At 45.8% G+C, this 20,353-nt stretch overlaps 1 protein-coding gene across 1 annotated transcript in view; it reads right to left on the bottom strand.

Annotated features, from left to right (window-relative positions):
- Positions 1 to 20,353, bottom strand: part of CCDC158 (coiled-coil domain containing 158) — a 1,152,460-nt gene that overhangs the window by 1,115,530 nt on the left and 16,577 nt on the right. Inside the window, exon 3 of the mRNA XM_030192135.1 lies at positions 1,700 to 1,758. Within this exon, the coding sequence (XP_030047995.1) occupies positions 1,700 to 1,758 (59 nt within the window). The remainder of the gene's footprint in view (positions 1 to 1,699; positions 1,759 to 20,353) is intronic.

Here is a 20,353-nt window from a genome sequence, read left to right as displayed (position 1 = left end):
GAGTCACCCATCCCAAACAGTGTGGTCACAACTAACCAGGCTGGTGGGCCTAAAGGCAGACCCTTGGCTAGATTGATCGGATTCATCCACCATGCCATGGCAGACCGAATTGAAGGCATACACAGAAGAAGAATCTGGTAGTCTTTGGAGAGAGGAGACCAACGACTGAGCAATGACCATTGAAGAGGATGCATGTGGCTCCTGGCCCACAGCACTACATCTATCGTGGCCACCATGGAACCCAATACTTGTAAGCAGTCCCATACTTTGGGAGCTTTCTGGGATAGAATACTTCAAAGTTGAGACTGTAGGCAGAGTCTGCGACTCTGTGGAAGAGAAACTGTCCCCTCCTTCATGTTAAAAATTACTTCTAAATACTCCAAAGATTGGGAGGGAGCTGTGTGACATTTGGGAAAATTGAGGACCTAACCTTGGGATTGTAACAAAAGCGATCACCTTTTCCGTGGCCTGAATGCTGTCCACGTAAGAGGGTGCACGAATTAACCAGTCAGCCAAATAAGTATGGACTTTAATGCCTTTCTTCTGTAGGTAAGCTGCGACCACTACCATGACCTTGGAGAAGGTTCATGGAGCTGTTGCAAGACCAAAGGGAATAGCCTGAAACTGATAGTGCTGACCCAACACTACGAAACGAAGAAAACGCTGGTGAGGGGGCCAGATCGGAATGTGCAAATAGGCCTCTTTGAGATCTAACGACGTTAAGAACTGTCCTGGGGGGGGGGGGGCATGGTCTCATACTGTGAGAGAGAGTGTGTGTGACAGAGATACCTCCCCCCCTCCCCCCCCCCCGGTGTTTTTATGACTGTATATTATTCAGTGCAAATTGTTATTTATTTTCAACAGAAACTACACCATTTGATTTTTTTTGATTTTTTTTTATTAGATGCTGTATCATTGGATTCTCTAGCCCATTTGCTTGTTGTTATCATCAGTGGCTGGTATGTTACGTTATATTGATGTACCTTCCTATTCTGTGGGGATTAATAGCTGATGATATTATGTTATGCAGTATTTATGTACTGCCTTATTATTTGGGGATTATTTCTTTCCTTTACACATTTATGTTGTTACTATGTGTATGTGCGATTTTTTTGTATGATTTTAAATTATTATTTATTACATTTGTACCCCGCGCTTTCCCCACACATAGCAGGTTCAATGCGGCTTACATAGTGAACAGAATTACAAAGTCTTGAAGGAGAATATTACAAATTGTAGTAAACATAGTAATAGTGGGGTTTTAAAGATATGTAAATTGAACTTGGAGAGGTAAAGAAGATAGGATGAGCAAAAGGAAAAGAGATTGGGAGGGGTATGGTGTAGGGAAGAAGGAGAAGAAAAGATTGTGGGATGAGCATAAGGAGATTGGGAGACATGCATACATATTTAGCTTTTTAATATATTTGATGACAATGTGTATGATATAGATATATAATATGTATGTTTATGTTGTTTGACTCCTGAAGCGGGCGCGTTTAGCACCAAAAAAGTAGGACTGCGTCGAGCCTTTGGATTTCATGAGTTTTTGTACTTTTTTTTAATAAACCAGTTGTTTGGATATACATTTGGTCTACCCCCTACTTCTTCTTTGTTCTATATTGTGTGGTTTGTTGTTAAGATGACACCAGCTTGTTTTGTGTGACCAGAAGTTGGCAGCACAACAGGCTCCGGCTCTTACAGGTCCACACGCAGTACCAGAGTCCACTTCTGTAACTCCTTGTATTTAACTGACTCCACCTAGGAAAGATGGAAATCCCAAAGACTATAGAGGGTTCATCAATCCATGTCTGAATTTTTGAACTCCAAGCTAGACCTCTTAAGGTAGGGCCCAGGTGGCCTAACTTATCTCCCTACTGTCTGGCGAAGCCCTTGTATGGGCTTCTCTACTTCAGGAACAGAACAACCCTGTGCGCAATGACCTTCACTCTTTCCCGCTGCAATTCAGGAGGGTCCTTGAGGAACCAGGGAAGGTCACGTTGGCAACTTCCAATCTTCTTAGACTGAGCAGGGGACACAGACTCTTAGGAATTATGCCATACAGTTCCGCATTTTAGCTTCAGAACTGAGCTGGAACAACAAAAGTCTTGTTGCGGCATTTTGGGCACCCCAAATCAAGGGTGAGCAGGCAAGACAGGACCTTCCTACCACACTAGATGACCTTACCGGTCTCTGTAATTTCACAATCTGGCTCCAAGAGCGAGCTTGGGAATGACAACCTTCCGGAAAGACGGCCCAATGGGTACCTACCTATCAGCAAGACATATGCATCCATAGCCAGGGAGGCTTACCTCCTGACCTCAAGGAACCCATGCAGCTGGACTGCTTCCCTATCTCTCTGCACAGGAAAAGCAGCAGAAGAGGACATTGAATTTATGCCTCTACTGTGGTGAGAAAGGACATTATGCACTTAAATGCCCTAACAAGTCTGGACCTTCAGGCCTAGTTTTGGCTGGGGGTGCAGTGCTAGGCCTGTCTCTGGACCCCCCTACTCAATTCCTATTCCCAGCAGTGCTGGATTTAGCTCAAGGGAAAAATATAGAGGTTTTCTTGGATTCTGAAGTAGGATGGAACTTTACAGATGAAACTCTTGTTCGGTATTTTAAAATTCCTACCCAGGATTTACTTAAGACCATTCCAGTCTCATCAGTATATGGAAATATTCAAGGTCATCTTAAAACCCAGATAGTTCCCTTACACCTAAGCATACATGGCCAGAGGGAGGCCATTGTTCTTCATGTCCTCCACACATCCGTGAAGCCCACTGTCTTGGAGTTACCATGATTACAGAAACACAACTCTACTATAGAATGGGAGAGAAGCAAAATTACCGCCTGGAGTGATGCCTATCACCTACGTTGTTTGAATTCCGTGATGCCTGCTATCACCTTAGCCACTGCTGATATTCTTGATGATATGCCCTAGGCCAGTGGAATTGAGGCCAGCATATGCCCAAACTCAGCAAGCAGAGATGTGTCCTCCTCATCAGGAGAACAAGTGTGCCATGGATCTTCTGCTGGGAGAGGGGTCTCTTCGGAGTAAGGCTTGCTCGCTCGTAGCATTCAAGTGCCAGGTCATGGCTGTCTACAGGCTAGAGATCTTCCAAAGGAGATTCCCCAACCTACTTCATGTACCATACTCTAAGAACCGGACCCTTGGATACAGGGTCCAGGACATCCCCGATTCTATCAGGGGAGCCTACTGTCCCAAAGACAGCTCATGGAGAGGAGGGTCCTTGGAGAGGAGGTACTGTCATGGCCATTGTCATGCCCTGTTCCCCAGCTCACATTTTGACATTGGGAGGGGTGTCGGGGTTCGGCTTTGCAGCTTACTTTGGGGCTTTGGCCAGCCCTGCCGATGCAGGCCACCTGCACTATCACCTTCAGCATTCCAGGGTGCTGCACTGGATCTGAAGGCTACTCCAGCGCAGGACTGTGAGGCACGCCTACTCCTTGCTAGTGCTGCAGCCTTGCCTCCAGACAGCTTTGTCCTGCCTCCACTTTGCCTGCCTTGACTCCAGCATGCCTTGTCCTGACTCCAGTTTGTCTGCCTTGTCTCCAGTCCGAGCCCAAACCTTGTCTCCAGTTCCAGCCAAGCCTCTAGCTTCAGCCAAGCTTTTTCTACAGCTCCATCTGAGCCTAGTCCATAGTTCTGTTTGACCTGTGCCTAGTCCAGATGACTTGCCTGCAGCCAGTCGGGACACAGCTAACCCCGGATTGACCGGGTAGCGCCAACTCGGTTGTGACCCACATCATTGTATGTGTGGGGCATCCCCAGTAGGGATTTTAAGGAAGACACCATCAGGAGCTCTGTTTTGTGCGACTTGTTTGAGGTTGGGTTTTAACCCTTTGAGGCATATTTTCAAAGCACTTAGCCTTCCAAAGTTCCATAGGTTTCTATGGAACTTTGGAAGGCTAAATGCTTTGAAAATATGCCTCTTTATGTTTTATAATAAGTTGCCTATTGAAAAGAGTGATATGTAAGATATTCACATTCCCTTGACCTTTATTATATGATTATTTTGTAGAGGTGTCTAGTGATCTGAACAGTTTTGAGAGGAACTTCTGAAGCAAGCACAGCATGCCAAAGCACCATTAAGACTGTAGAGCCTGGCTTCTTGATGAGTGGGTGTCAAGTGGTGTCCAATTGTGAAGTGAGCAGCAGCTGCAATATTCACAATGCTAAGTGCTAATTGAGATAATAATAGTGATTGTTCCCATGTTTTGACATTTATTTTGCACATTATTTGTTGTATATTTTTAAAGAATTAAGGTAATTACAAAATTAAACCAATTTAAAGTATTTGAAAGAAAGTAGATAAGCACATTGAGAGGAGTAAATGATTGAGGATGATGAGACCTAAGATTTAGGGACTGAAATGGGATGGCCCATAAGAGGCCAATAACCTATTATAGGTCGATGCTAAAATTCTCTGATACTAGTCATGTGCATATGGAAAATAGGTATAAGGGCATGTGATTTGTGCTATTATCCATGTATTTTTTTGATATTTAGAAAGGTGGGAGTGGCTTGTTTTTCTTTGAATACCCTGTTTTGTTGTGGTTTTAATTAGGACGGTCACTTCCTCAACTGTCACCAAACAAATTTTCTCTAGGACAAAAGACATCTGCTAGATGTTCCTAGACAGCAGATTCGAGGTTGGAGACCCTGATCCAGGACAGACATCGTATAGCCACTGCTATGGTGAAAGTACATGAAGAAACATCAAAGGAATCAAAAGTCCATCTGGCCAGATACTTATGACAGTCAAGTGGTTTTCTGTCAAGTTCATGGAATTCCTCCACTTTTTCAGGTGGAAGGAATTCTGCAAAAGATACAGCACTCTGTATTAGAGATTTTAAATAAATTGTGGAACAACATTGATAATCCAATATACAATTGGTTAGTATTGAAGCCAGAGATGTTTTTCTGCCAAGAGTCTAATGTTCCAGCTTCTCTTCCTGAAAAAGAAGCAGCATGAGATCTTGCACTGCGAGTGTATTTTAGTTGTAAAACATTTTATTGATGACAAACAACCAACACAGTAACAAAGATCAAAGTACAAAAGAAAATATCAAGTTCCAGTAATATCATTTGTACAAGATAGGTAACATGTCAAACGTCATCAGATTTTAACCAGAATCAACAACTGCTCCCCTCATTCCACCCCCCCATAAGCCCCCCGAAACTCCAGTAACCAACCCCACCACCCCCCCCCAAGCCAGCCCAAACATCAATAAATCAACCACTAGTGGGGAACCTGGATTCTTATAGTCCCTCACCCTATAGTATCTCATTAACCCTACCTAACTGTGCGAGTGTGTTTTAAAGTGGATTCCACAATGGAGAGATGCTGCATACAGTCTTTAGACTCTCCGGCAAGACACTGGTTCCAGGCCGATGTCTTGCCAGAAAGGATCTTGAACTTTAAACCTGGACCTCTCATTAAATGAAATGGCCGATAAGTGGCTCATTTTACCGGTGTGCACGGGGGGGGGGGGGTCAGGTAGGAGATATTCTATAATGAAATACCCAAGTGCATTAACCTTTGCTGTTTGCCCTGTGTTTTTATTTCTGTAATACCGTTTCTATTATGGAGAGTTGTTACTGATCATCTGGTATTCTGGTTGTGCACTTAATAAAAAAAATTTAACTATAAAGCAGATTCCACAACTAATGAATGATGAGGTAGTTCCGTTTTCTCAAATCCAGTGGATTTCTGTATCCTACATATTGTATCAATTTTCTTTCAGGCTACCTGAACTGTCAGGAGAGGCTCCCAGTTTTTAAGTATTCTTCATTATTGAATGAAGTGTAACAGTGATTCCTTCTCTAGGAGGAGAATCATAATCTAGAACTTCAGAAAGTTCTGAATGAGGTTCTTCCTTTGTTTCTAGTTTAAAAAGGTATGGCTTGAGCCTTCTCTCTGACAAAAGCCAGGAAAGGAGATACTTTCTGGAGATTTACATCTCTCAGGTGGCGAACAGGGAACAGATGGAATGCCATAGGACTCAAATGTCAAACGGGTCTTGATCTGTCTCCTAGGAAAGGTTTGAGTCCAACTCTTCCAAGTACTATTCATGGGAAGTACAAGGAAGACAGGAATGACTAGAGCCTCGGCTCTGAGTCGAGGTGTGTTGAGGCAGATGAGTCTCCGAAGTTGGAGAAAACTCGTCTGATGCTGACGCATGCCTCAGTCGTGTTTGTATCTCACCAGACAGTTGACGACAAGCCATTATGTGGGACTTCGCCCATGACTGTCTCTCTGATGTATTGATGGGCTTAGCTGTGGCTGGCACAAGAACCTTGTAAGCCAGTATAGACAGAGTGCAACAGCCCTGAAAGCTCCTCTTTGAGCACAGACCAGATTTCTTTGTGAAGAGTAGGTATTGGTACCAGCTTAAAAAGCAGTGTGGACGCAGCCTGAGATATAGCCTGTGCAGGCGGAGATCTCAAAGACCTCAAAGGCTCTCGATGAAAAATGAGTTGGAGAGGACAGCGGTCACTGTGGCATCGATGCTTCCTGTGCATCAAGGACATTGATGCAGAAGAGGTATGGGCAAGAGTAGCTGGAGGGAGAGTGATGGCGATGCTTCTTAAGATTTTTTATTCTGCAGGTCCCTCAATGTGCAAAGCACAGACAAGAGGACATGGAGAACTTACACATATGCGGTACCGAGTCCAACATTGGACCCTCTTGATGTCGCGTCTGTGTACCCAATGTCGATCCTGATGCAGGTTCTGTGTCAACTACCAAATCCCCTGCCGTACTCGATGACAATGAACAACCAAAATGTTTTTCTTGCTAGACTCTGCGGGCTTTAAGAGTCCTCACTTGCACGCACAGGCAGAGATTACACTACATGTATTGGTACTCTGGACCTAAGGACTGAACACACCAGTTATGGGGGTCTACACATGAAATAGTCCTATTACATCAGGTACACTTCTTAAAGTCACTCGGCTCCATCAATGACACTGAGGGAAAAAAGCCAACACTAGGTCTAAAGGCTGTATGGCCCAGGGATATCGAGTTTTTGCTACCTGAAAGTAGTAGATGCTTCCCAGGTAAGACAAAGGCTCAGAGGCACCACAAGGCCGAAAAATGAAAATAATTGAAAACAATGTATCAACTGAATAAATTAATAATGAAAATAGTAGAATATGAAGAAAAAAAATGTCCTGAAAAAGAGAAGGCATCAAAAAGGCAAAAGTTTGATGTGCTGAGGAGAGATTTAAAAAAGTCAACCTCTCTACTAAACGGAAAAGATAGACTGCTGCCTCTGCATTCGAGCATGGGGCATGAAGGCATTCGCGCATGAATGGTGGGGGAATTGCTTCAAAAAGTGACCGTGCACTTAGCAGTGTCCGCACTGGGCTCCATGGATGATTTATTTATTTATTGCATTTGTATCCCACATTTTCCCACCTATTTGTTTATTTATTTATTTATTTAATTAATTTATTTGTAGCATTTGTATCCCACATTTTCCCACCAATTTGCAGGCTCAATGTGGCTTACATTTGCAGTAGTGGCGATTGCCATTTCCAGTCAGTAGAATTACAAATGGTATTTTGTTCAAGTGCGTACATACATGATAGAGAAATACATTAAGGTATTGCAAATTGCAAATAGATTCTTAAGTAATAGATTAGATTGTAACATATGTTGGGTCATCATTTATAGAAAGATAATTTTCGACATTAGGGTAGAAGTGGTAACGTTTGTACATTAAAAGCAGTGAGGCTAGCCAGTCAGGTGATTAGAGATCGGTTTTGCAGGCTCAATGTGGCTTACAGAGTTTTGTTATGACATAGTCATTCCAGGATCTTAGGTACAATTGGTAATGGAGGAGTGGAGGAGTGGCCTAGTGGTTAGGGTGGTGGACTTTGGTCCTGGGGAACTGAGTTCAATTCCCACTTCAGGCACAGGCAGCTCCTTGTGACTCTGGGCAAGTCATTTAACCCTCCATTGCCCCATGTAAGCCGCATTGAGCCTGCCATGAGTGGGAAAGCGCGGGGTACAAATGTAACAAAAAAAAATGTGCAAAGATTAAGTAAGGGAAGAGAGAGGGAAGTTGTTAGGCAGGTTAGTATAGACGGTGGATTTTAATAACTGGATGGGTTGGTGAGGTAGTTTTGTACGGTTATGGGTTATCTTTGTAGGCCTTGTTGAAGAGATGTGTCTTTAGAGATTTGCGAAAGTTAGTTATTTTGTCGATAGTTTTCAGGGCTGTAGGTAATGCATTCCACAACTGCGTGCCCATGTAAGAGAAGGTGGAAGCGTGTATCAGCTTGTATTTCAGTCCTTTACAGCTGGGGAAGTGCAGATTGAGAAATTTGCAGACTGATCTTATGGCATTTCTGGGAGGCAGGTCCACGAAGTTTAGCATGTAGATTGGGGCATCTGCATGAATGATTTTATGTACGATCGTGCAGATCTTGAACGCAATGCGTTCCTTGAGTGGGAGCCAGTGAAGTTTCTCTCTTAGGGGTTTTGCACTTTCATATTTAGTTTTTCCGAATATGAGTCTGGCTGCTGTATTCTGGGCTGTTTGGAGCTTTTTGATAGTCTGTTCTTTGCAGCCAGCATATAGTGCGTTGCAGTAGTCCAGATGACTTATTACCATTGACTGTACCAGGGTACGGAAGATGTATCTGGGGAATAAAGGTTTTACTCTTTTAAGTTTCCACATAGAGTGGAACATCTTTTTCGTCGTATTCTTCACGTGGGTATCAAGCGTGACATTTCGATCAATGGTAACTCCAAGGATTTTCAGATTTTGTGAGACGGGTAGAGAACAGTATGGTGTGGTTATGGTGGAGTAATTGTTTGTATTGTGATGTAACCCACATGTGAAAATATTATGCCTGCTTATCCTCAGAGAAATAAAGACTAACCAAAATGTGTCCAAGGACAAAAGGCACAGATTTTTTTGGTGTGCTATCTCTAATAAAGTATCCAACTGAAAATGATAAGACTGATCATTTTCGGTATTTTTCACACTGAAATGAAACAAAATTACAAACAACTACCTACAAAGAAATATAGGAATATTTCATGAAATATAAATTTCATAGTAGAACAGAAAAGCAAAAATACTTACCCAAAGCAGGTATTCTCCAAGGACAGCAGGCCTTATATTCTCTCAAGTGGGTAACACGACCAACACTGCCCAGCATGGAGCTTATTTTAAGCTAAAAACAGCTTTGTGGAGCAAGAGACTAGCTCCATGCGCAATACCCAAAGCAGGTATTCTCCGAGGACAGCAGGCCTTATATTCTCTCAAGTGGGTAACACGACCAACAGCTTTGTGGAGCAAGAGACTAGCTCCATGCGCATGCGTAAGTGCCTTCCTGCCCATCGCAAGAGCTCAAGACTGCCAGTCCAATACTATAGCATATGAAAAAAAGATGAGGTGGGAGGGTTGTGAGAATATAAGGCCTACTGTCCTCGGAGAATATCTGGTACAGGTAAGCATCTTCATTTTCTCCAAGGACAAGAAAGTCTAATTCTCACAAGTGCGGAATCCCTAGCTACCAGGCTCACCGAAAACAACAACAATCATAGGTCAATTGGGCCTCACAATGGCAAAGACAACACAAATAACCTGAAACTATATACAAACTGTGTGAGAGTGCAGCTGGAACATAATAAAATGGGCCAATGAGAGTGGAGTTGGATTCTAGACCCCAAACAAATTCTGCAGAATTGTCTGTCCAAACCAACTGTCAAGTCAGGTATGCTGCTCAAGGAAGTAATGAGAAATGAATGCGTGGACTGAAGCCCATGTCTCAGCCTTGCAAACATCTTCAATGGAGGCTGACCACAAGTGGGCTACCAACACTATGGCTCTCACATTGTGTGCCTTCACATGACCCTTTTGAACATAAACAAAAGAAATGCAACCTGTTAGCCAATTAGAAATTGTACATTTCCCGATGGCAACTTCCATCCTCTTGGGATCGAAAGAAATAAAAAGTTGAGTGGATTGTTTGTGAGGTTTAGTCTGTTCCAAAGGCCAATGCTCGCTTGCAGTCCAAGGTGTGCAGTGCGCTCTCACCAGGATGGGCAATGAGGTCGTGGAAAGAATGTTGGCAAGACAATCAACTGGATCAGACGAAACTTCAACACAACCTTTGGCAGGAACCTAGGGTGCGTGCGGAGGACTGCTCTGTTGTGCTGAAAGCTAGTAAAAGGTGCATCCAACACTAAGGCCTGAAACTCACTGACCCTGTGAGCTGAAGTAACAGCCACCAAGAAAATGACCTTAAAGGTCAAGTACTTCAGTTGGCAGAAATCCAGCGGCTCCAAAGAAGCTTTCATCAGCTGGGCAAGAACGATGTTGACGTTCCATGACACAGGTGGAAGTTTGACGGGGGGGGGGGGGCCTTGACAAAAGCAAACCTGTCATGAAGATAACCACTAGAGGCTGTCCAGAGATGAGCTTACCCTCTACACTTTGATAAGCACTAACGACCCAATCATCAACGGTAAATATGGGTGCTAGACGTCACTAGCGCCCACATTTAACTTCCCCACTGTCACGGTCGTGCCCTGGTTTCAGGCTCTTAGTCATCTCGCCCCCTGGTGGCCAGGCCTGGTGGCTGCATTGGATTGTCTGTGTGCTGTTTCCCGTTCCAGACTTCAGCCCAGTCCAGTCCGGATCTTCCGGCCTGCCAGTTTGTTTCCTAACTTGTTCCTTGTTTGTCTTTTGTGCTTAGTTTCCGTTTGTCTGTGTTTCTTTTTCAGTGGCTGCCTGGCAGCTTTCAGTTCTGTCTCATGTTTGTCAGTGTTTGTTCCCTGTCTTAGTGGCTGCTTGCAGCTTCCAGCTTCTGCCCTATCCTGTAAGTCCTGTCGGCCCCCTGCAGCCAGGGGCTCAACTTCTGGGGAAGGGCGGCTAGTGCAGGTGAAGTCTTGCTGTTTCTATCTGAGTTCTGTCTTGTTCCTGGTGTGGGGTGGTTTTGCCTGCCACTGCCGCTCCTCAGCAGTGGCCCAAGGGCTCACTAACCTAGTTCCTGTTTTGGAAAACGTGACACCCACCACTTTTACCCTTATGATCAGAGATAATAGCTTGCCTAAATTTGTGTGTTATTAGCTCTGATCACTGGAGCATTAATGCCCCGTGCTGTTCCAGAGATAATTTTAGAGCACTGCTTGGAACAGGTTGGGGCTTCTGATCATCTGCCTCTAACTGAACCAAGGTAAGCCCTTGTGGAGTTGGTCTTAAGGCCAGACTCGGAAAGGTGCGGAAGGTATTCAAGCAGGGTCTGAACCTAAGGACTGGGCCTTGCCCTCAGACCAGACAGCTAACCTCTTCCATTTAACAGAGTAACACCCCTTGATGAAATCTTTCCTGAAAGCCAGCAAGACCCAGAAGACACCCCCAGAAAGAGACAGGGAAGCAAATTCTAGGCTCTCAACATCCAGGCCATGAAGGCTAGAGACTAGAGGTTGGGATGCAGAACAGATCCCTTGTTCTGCATGACAAGGGTCAGAAAACATGTCAATCTCCACCGTTCTGCGGAGGACAACTCCAGAAGATGCGGGAACCAGATCTGTCAAGGCCAGTAAAGAGTGATAAGTATCATGGTCCTGGGGTCTTGCTTGAGTTTCAGTAAGTTTTCCCCATGAGGGGTATGGGAAAATACGCATACAGAAGACCTGTCCCCCAATGAAGGAGAAAGGCTTCCAACACTAGTCTATCGTGGGCCTGGAGTCTGAACAGAACTGAGGGACTTTGTGATTGATCTGAGTGGCAAAGAGATCCACCGAGGGGGTATCCCACGCACAGAAGATCTCCAAGGCAACACCCATGGTGAGAGACCACTCATGTGGTTGCATGACCCTGCTCAGTCTGTCGACCAGGTTGTTATTTTTGCCTGCAAGATAAACGGCACGGAGGACCATACCATGCTGATGAGCCCAATGCCACATCCAAACAACCTTCTGGCACAAAGGATGTGATCAGGTGCCTCCCCTGCTTGTGGTGTAATACATCACAACCTGATTGTCTGTTTGAATGAGTATAATTTGGTGAGAAGGCCGATCTCTGAAAGCATCTGTTTCCTGGGCGGACCAAGCACCTTGAGTATGAAGCTCATCCAGATGAACTCCCCACCCCAGCAAAGATGCATCCGTTGCTCTTAGCAGCTGAGGAATTTGGAATAGAAGTCCCAGAGTCAAACTGGATCGACTAGTCCACCGTAACAGGGAACAAGCCTCTGGGGACACTCGAATGACTTCTTCCAGATTCCCCGTGGCATGGTACCACTGAGAAGCTAGGGTCCATTTGGCAGTTCTCATGTGAAGATGTGTCATGGGTGTCACAAACTGTGGATGCCATTTCGCCCAATAACCTCAACATCTGCCGAGCCATGACCTGCTGAGAGGACCAAACCCAAGAAGCCAGTGTGACAGAACGTCAACTCTCGGCCCTGGGAGGAAAGCTTGAATCTTCTGCGTATCGAGCAAAGCTCCAATGAATTCCGATTGCTGGACAGGGTGCAGATGGGACTTGGGTAGTTTAAAACAGACCCTAGTAGCTCGAGCACCCAAATAGTCCTCTGCATGGACTCCCAAACACCGTCCTTCGACATGCTTTTCACCAGTCAATCATCCAGTTAAGGGAACACACGGACTCCCAGTCTGTGTAGTGATGTTGCAACTACTGTTAGACATTTGATAAAAACCCTGCAAGCTGACATGAGGCCAAAAGGCAAAAGGCTTATGTTCTTATGTAACATGGGATACTGGAAGTGCTGTGTTCCCAAACAAAATCGTACATACTATATGTTAGTTGCAAGTATCGGGATGCAGTATAAGCATCCTTCAAGTCCAGACAGCATAGCCAATCATAAGTACATAAGTATTACCATACTGGGACAGACCAAAGGTCCATCAAATCCAGCCTCCTGTTTCCAACAGTGGCCAATCCAGGTCACAAATACCTAGCAAGATCCCAAAAAAGTACAAAACATTTTACACTGCTTACCCCAGAAATAGTAGATTTTCCACAAGTCCAATTTAATAATGATCTATGGACTATTCCTTTAGGAAGCCTTCCAAACCTTTTTTTAAACTCTGCTAAGCTAACCGCCTTTACCACATTCTCTGGCAACAAATTCCAGAGTTTAATTACACATTGAGTGAAGAAAAATTCTCTCTAATTCATTTTAAATTTACTACTTTGTAGCTTCATTGCATGCCTCCTAGTCCTAGTATTTTTGGAAAGCTTAAACAGATGCTTCATGTCTATCCGTTCAACTCCACTCATTACTTTATAGACCTGTATCATATCTCCCCTCAGCTGCCTTTTCTCCAAGCTGAAGAGCCCTAGCCACTTTAGCCTTGCCTCATAGGGAAGTCGTCCCATCCCCTTTATCATTTTCGTCACCTTTCTCTGCACCTTTTCTAATTCCACTATATCTTTTTTGAGATACAGCGACCAGAATTGAACACAATATTCGAGATGTGGTCGCACCATGGTGGTTTTCCATTCCTTTCCTAATAATACCTAACATTCTACTTGCTTTCTTAGCCGCAGAAGCACACTGCGCAGAAGGTTTCAACGTATCATCAACGACGACACCTAGATCCCTTTCTTGGTCTGTGACTCACATAGAACCGCGCATGACGTAGCTATAATTCGGGTTCCTCTTTCCCACATGCATCACTTTGCACTTGCTCACATTAAATGTCATCTGCCATTTAGACACCCAGTCTATCAGTCTCGTAAGGTCCTCTTGTAATTTTTCACAATCCTCCCGTGATTTAACGAGGTTGTTGTCACAGTGACATTGACTTCATGGAGGGGAAGCAGCCCTCTCGGTGTCAACACTTCTTGGGTACCGGCAACACTGGTGCTCTGAAGCTCCTGTCACCATGCTTCAAGAGGACTGATGTTGATGCTTCTCCTCTAATCAATGCCCAACATCAGGATCCTTCAGTGCCAAGGACATCATCAAATCCTTGTGCTGAGTCAGGCAGAGAGAGACCTCCTCGGTGCTGGTGCATCCCCAGTGTCCAACACAGCTCCGGAAGCCATAGATGCCTCCAATGCCAATGTCAATGAACCGGACTTAGATTCGCCAAGAAGTCACTTGCGAAGGGCCTCCCAACTTTTTCTTGGTTGTTCTCTGAATTTGAGAACAGAAGGTAAAATTATGTCTTACCTGATAATTTTCTTTCCATTAGTCCCAACAGATCAATCCAGAGACGAGTGGGTTATGACCCTCTACCAGCAGGTGGAGATAGAGAGAACTTCAGAGTCTTGATATATGTAGACCTGTGCAGTCAGCCTACTCTCAGTATTGTCGATACCAAAGCAGCTGAAGAAGAAAAAACAATCCAATATTAAACTCCACTCCTGCCTCCAAAGAACCCTTGCAGGCTCCTCCTCTACCGTAATAACGGGAGGAAACCACTTAAGTGATAAATGTAATCATGAATGAACGCATCCTCTGCAGTGCTCCTGGAATTCCCAGTGGTCCCGTAGACAAGGACACCACTTCGCGAAGCATCACCCCTGAGAACAATGTAAATGATGCAAACAAACAACAGTAAAGGGCGGGCCTCTGGATTGATCTGTTGGGACTAATGGAAAGAAAATTATCAGGTAAGACATAATTTTACTTTCCATAGCGTCCCACAGATCAATCCAGAGACGAGTGGGATGTACAAAAGCAGTCCCCAAAGTAGGGTGGGCTTCCCAAACCGCCAAAGGCCCAAAGAAAGAATTGAACCACACAAGACATGAGCACGGTACCAGGTACCAAAAACAGCCAAACTCGACCATCCAAAGCTTGAGGAAAGGCAAATACGGCAAGAAGAAAGAATCTTCCCCACGCAGGACCTACATATATATCTGTACGCCCCCACACTCAAAGGAGCTAAGGACAACATGGAACTGTGACCCCGTGCCCAGAAAGGATCCAATAAGCCAATCCCACTAAGGAACGGAGTAACCACCCAAGAGAAGGAAGTCGTGCTCACCATACAGCGATGGGGCAGTCTGCAACATGCAGAAAAGATCTGCGCTCAAAACGAAGGGGCTATGCTGAAAAGCAGCGATGGAACTGCTCACAAAATGCCGCGATGCAGCCACGTACCACCTACCGCGACCAAGTCACGCACAGGGATGGAGCCGCGCACCCCATCCCGCAATAAAGCCGTGCTGAACATCTAGGAAAAGAATCGCGCCCAACCAACAGCATGACGCGATAGAGCCGTGCTCAAAGAGCAATAATAGAGCCGAGCTGAACACGCAGCAAAAGAGATGTATCCAATGTGCAGGAAAGGAGCTGTGCTCAACATGCAACCATGGAACTGTGCTCAACATGCATCAAGAGAGCTGAGCTCAATATGCAGCCAAGAACCTAGAAAGAGCTGCTCAAATTACAGCAATGGAGCTGTGCTCAACATGTAGCAATGGAGCTGTACCCAACATGCAGTAATGGAGCTGTGCTCAACATGCAGCAATGGAGCTGTACCCAACATGCAGTAATGGAGCTGTGCTCAACATACAGCAACGAGCATAGATGGGGTCCCGGAAAACCGCCCGAAAAGAAGATGCTGTCAAGAAATACCTGACTGTAACTCCCGAGGTCCAGAGGAATAAGAGAGAAGAACTCCCAACAAAAGGAACGTAAGTATCCCCGAACTAGCATTCCCAAACTAAAGGAAGCAAAACGCAGCCGCAAGGCAGATAGGAAGAAAACAACCGGCCAGGCCAAAAACCAATATGAAGCTGTCCCCGAACAGGAAACCGAGGAAAACCAGCTAAGGGACAGTCAACTCCAGAACTAGAAAAATCTACTTCCTTGCTGAACTCCTAAAGAAGAGCACCGGAAAATATCCGTCAAGCAGGAAATCACTGCCTCCTACATGAAAAAGAGAAGGAGTGCCCAAACAGCAAGGAGAGAGGCACCTGAACAAGAAAAGGCAAAACCAGAACCTCCCTAAGGAAGGGAGGAAAAACTACTGCCAAACCAGAACAAATAAGTGGAGTGACCCAATCAAGAGGCCCGAAGCAGCAAAGACCAGACGATCTGACAAGAACTGAACAACAGTTGCCTAAAGCTGACAGGCAAGAAACAATAGCCATGGCCAAAAGACCAAGCCTGCAGCCTACATGTAGTCAGCGAGAGCTTTCCTTCAGTTTGGAACTGACAGGATAAGAACTCAAAAACTCAAAGGTACTGACCCAGAAGGGCCCAAGACCAAAAACAGACGCCAGAAATCAAAAATCAAGGAAATTTCGCAAGCGCCCCCTCATTGCCTCCACCAAAACAAAGCTCAACAGCCTAAGCCAGAGCAAGGTCAACGGCTGCAGCCGAAGCAAGGCTCGACGGCCTGAGCCAGAGCCAGACTCAACAGCCTGAGCCAGAGCCAGGCTCGACGGCCTGAGCTAGAGCCAGGTTCTACGGCCTGAGCCCAGACAACGCTCGACAGCGTGACCCGGAGCAACGCTCTTTAAAAATTGAAGTGCTTGTCAGGAACAGCTTTTTCAGTAGTACCAGTGGGATTTGAACCAGCCACTTCTGGAATACAAGACCAGTGCTCTAACCACTTGGCCACAGTCCCACTTGAGCTGGCCACGCTGGCCTGAGCCTGAACAGGGTACGCTGGCCTGAGCAGGGCTCGCCAGCCTGAGCCAAAGGAAAGCTCGACGGCCGGGGCCAGAGTAAAGCTGCTTCGCTGCAAATAGGAATGATCCCAGCTAGAACCAAAGCGGAGGCTCCAGGCTCGACATTCCGAAAACAGCCCAGACAAGCCATCCTAGCTGTATGCAAATACAAACACAATTCATTGAAAACCACCAGATGCGGTACCTGACAAGAGCAACCTGCCGCCAGCAGACAGGAGCCAAATCGAACGCCCCTAGACAGAGCAGACACCAACACCCTCAAGATAGGGAAGGTGAAACAAGAATAAGAACCAAAAGGTAACATAACCACAAGGGCGTGAAATCTAGCAATCTGTGACTGAGAGCGCCCATTTACCATGACACACAGACAAAACTCTCCCCTGAGCAGCCTACTATCCCACCACCAAAGGTGGAAACTAAGGAAGCCAGAAAGCAATAGGCCGAAATGTGTCTGCAGCCCAGAAACCAAATGCAGCTGAACAGAAGACTGAAAAGCCACAAACAGGGAGAGCTACCTAGGAAAGAAGGTTACTACCAGCCAAAAACCTGCCCCATGAGCCCTACAAAGCAAGAAGCTGAGAACACCCAGGGCACTAAAAGACTGGCTACTGAAGATGCAGAAACGGTAACCCGCAGCCTGCATAAAAAACGTAAAAGATACCGGCCACAAAAAACACACTCCAAGTCCTAAAACACAGGCCGGACTCGGTGCCCAGAGACTGAATAGACATCCATGAATAGAGGAAATAAGGAACCACATTCAGGACAGGAAAACCTATCCAGACAGTAGAGCTGACTGCAGCAGAAGTACCCGAAAGTCTCAGGAAAAAGAAAACTGTCATGTCAGCCTCTGGAGGCATGATTACCATGGCAACCAGTAGAACACTGAGCGGAGAGTGGCCTAGTGGTTAGGGTGGTGGACTTTGGTCCTGGGGAACTGAGGAACTGAGTTCGATTCCTGGCACAGGCAGCTCCTTGTGACTCTGGGCAAGTCACTTAACCCTCCACTGCCCGCCGCATTGAGCCTGCCATGAGTGGGAAAGCGTGGGGTACAAATGTAACAAAAAAAAAAAATTTCTACCAAAACAACAAACATTCCAGCACCAAAATGACCAGATTAACCAGCCACTCCAGACCTGGACTGGCCCCCCACGGAAACAGCAGATTGAGCCCGCAGGCTCCTGGCTCTCCCCACATGTCCACAACAGACCTGAACCTATGCCCTAAAACATACGAGGTGCTGTACTAAAATTAGGCAGGGAGAAACTGAGGAAAAATAAAACCTCACCCCCTACCATGCTCCCCTAGCTCTACACTAGCCCATAGGAGCGAATACCTACTCCCCCCAGAAACAGGAGAGAGGTAAAAGAACTCCCTTACCTACTGAAAGAAAGACCGAACACGTGCAAGGGAGCAAAGAAGTAAATAGAGTCCAAAACAGGCAAATCCAGACAGCGTACCATAAAGGCAGTACCTAATCCAAAAACTCTCCGTCAGAAACGAAATTCCACCTAATGCAGGCACCACCCAGATAACCCTAAGCAGGACGCGGCACCGGCCGTGTAACCGAGGTCCCAGGAGAGACCGCCGCTGACCCGCTCTCCATTACCAAAAATGCCGCCCGCTAACCCCCGACGTGGAAAAGAAGGCCGCGCCGCTAAATATGAAACGCTTCATGAATTTGTGTGAGATCCTGAAATTGCATGATCCAATTTTATAATACGAGTTGCCGAAGCGAGCACTCAACCTCGCTCAGCTGAACGCGTAAGAGGCCGGCCGCGGTCGCGCCCCAGGCACGGAGTCCCTGAAAGAACGGACAGTGACCTGCCATATCCAGACGCAATAAGCTTCACAAAGAGCATGGGGAGAAAAATATTCCTTAGCGTAAATAGCGTGCTCAATTAAATTCTCATCGAAGAATAGCAACAGGACCGGCATGAGAGCTAGAAGCCGTCCCAAGCGGGAACGCGGAACAGGCCTCTGACACCGGAGCCGAAAAGCTCACTGTTTCCCTCCTTAAACGGGCGCGGAGCAAAATTTCGGGCCAGAATCCTAACGCCCCGAGCTTGAGCCCCTCCACTTGCACTGTCGCCATTAAAAATAATTGAAATTGAGAGGAGCCAAAAGCGTCGCGTGCATAGCAAACCCCCGCACAAAATGGCGCCTGCGATGGCGAAATGGCGCCAAAACCACAGCCCGCAATGGCCGTCTAACGGAGCTCCCTATCAACGCCCCAACAGCCAGGCAAAAATAAAATACACTTGTGCTGGGAGCCACGCGAAGCCCAGACTCTCCTCCACGAAACTGACGAACTCCCACAGAAAAAAAGGAAATACCACTCACCTCAATAGGATGGAAAAAAAACAGAGCCCCAAAGGAAAGAAATTACCATGGTGTAAAGCCATTATCCCCTTCTGCTCTGCTTCATTTCCTCTTACTTGTCTCTCTGTTCTTTTTTTTTTTTTTTTTTTTTTTAAGGCAGGAGTTGCTGAGAGGTCAGAAACTGTTAGTCAGCCTGGTAACAGGACAGGGGTGGGGGAGGGACCTGGCACCACCAGGTGTACCCCTAACTGGCTCCACATGGCCACTAACCCCTCACTCAACTAAACCTGAGGGAACAGGCTAGGAGCACATCTCAATCCGCTCAACTAATCCTGAAGTAACAGGCTAGGAGCACATCTCAATCCAGAGAGCTGCACAGGAAGTGTCTATCCACCTGCTGAGATAGAGAGAATACTGAGAGTAGGCTGACTGCACAGGTCTACATATATCAAGACTCTGATCTCCACCTGCTGGTAGAGGGACATAACCCACTCATCTCTGGATTGATCTGTGGGACGCTATGGAATTAACAATTAGAGGCTTTATGGACAAGACCAAGGCACTGCAAACACCAGTTGTTATGGTCAGTCACAGACACGGCCTTGTCGCACCAAGAACACTTCTTAAAGCCACTTGGAGTTTTTAAAGACATCGTTGAAAAAAACAGGCAAAGCAAAATCAAGCGGCTCAATTTTTCTTAAAAGAAGGGAAGTCCTGGCCAGGGAACTCAAGACTAAGTGGGCTGTAGAGTTGCAGAAAATCACGGAAAACAAAAAGGCTGAAATAAAACCAATAAAAGCACTAAAGGGAACACAAGGAAGCAAAAAAAAAAAAAAAAAGAGTGAAGAGTGGAGGATAGCCTAATTGTTAGTACAGCACATTTTGATCCTGGCAACCTGGGTTAAATTCCACTGCAGTTCCTTGTGACCTTGGGCGTCACTTAACCCTTCATTGTCCCAGTTACAAAAAAAAAAAAAAAAACACAACCTAGATTGTGAGCCCTCTAGAGACAGAGAAAGTACCTGCATATAATGTGTACAGCACTGCATATGTCTAGTAGTGCTATGGACATGATTAGTAGTAGTATTAGTAGAAACTGTAGAAATTGGTCTCGCGCTACTCACATGAGTAAAAAAGCCGAAGCCAGGGAAGGTCGCAAGTGAAAAACTGTGCTGAAGAGAGCAAAGACAAAAACATCCTCTCAGCTCTGTGGAAAGAACACTCTGCTGGTCCTGTGTGACAGATGGGCAGGAGGGCATGCGCACATGGCAATTGGGACTGCCAAAACTTCTGCACCAGGGATTTGTCAATGACATCACCCACATGTGATATTCATGTCCTGCTTGTCCTCAGAGAAAGTTAAT

This window comes from Microcaecilia unicolor, chromosome 2 (genome assembly GCF_901765095.1).
Source record: "Microcaecilia unicolor chromosome 2, aMicUni1.1, whole genome shotgun sequence".
Taxonomy (NCBI): Eukaryota; Metazoa; Chordata; class Amphibia; order Gymnophiona; family Siphonopidae; genus Microcaecilia; species Microcaecilia unicolor.
The sequence above is the reverse complement of the archived record's forward strand: the minus strand, read 5'-3'. Positions and strand labels throughout refer to the sequence as shown.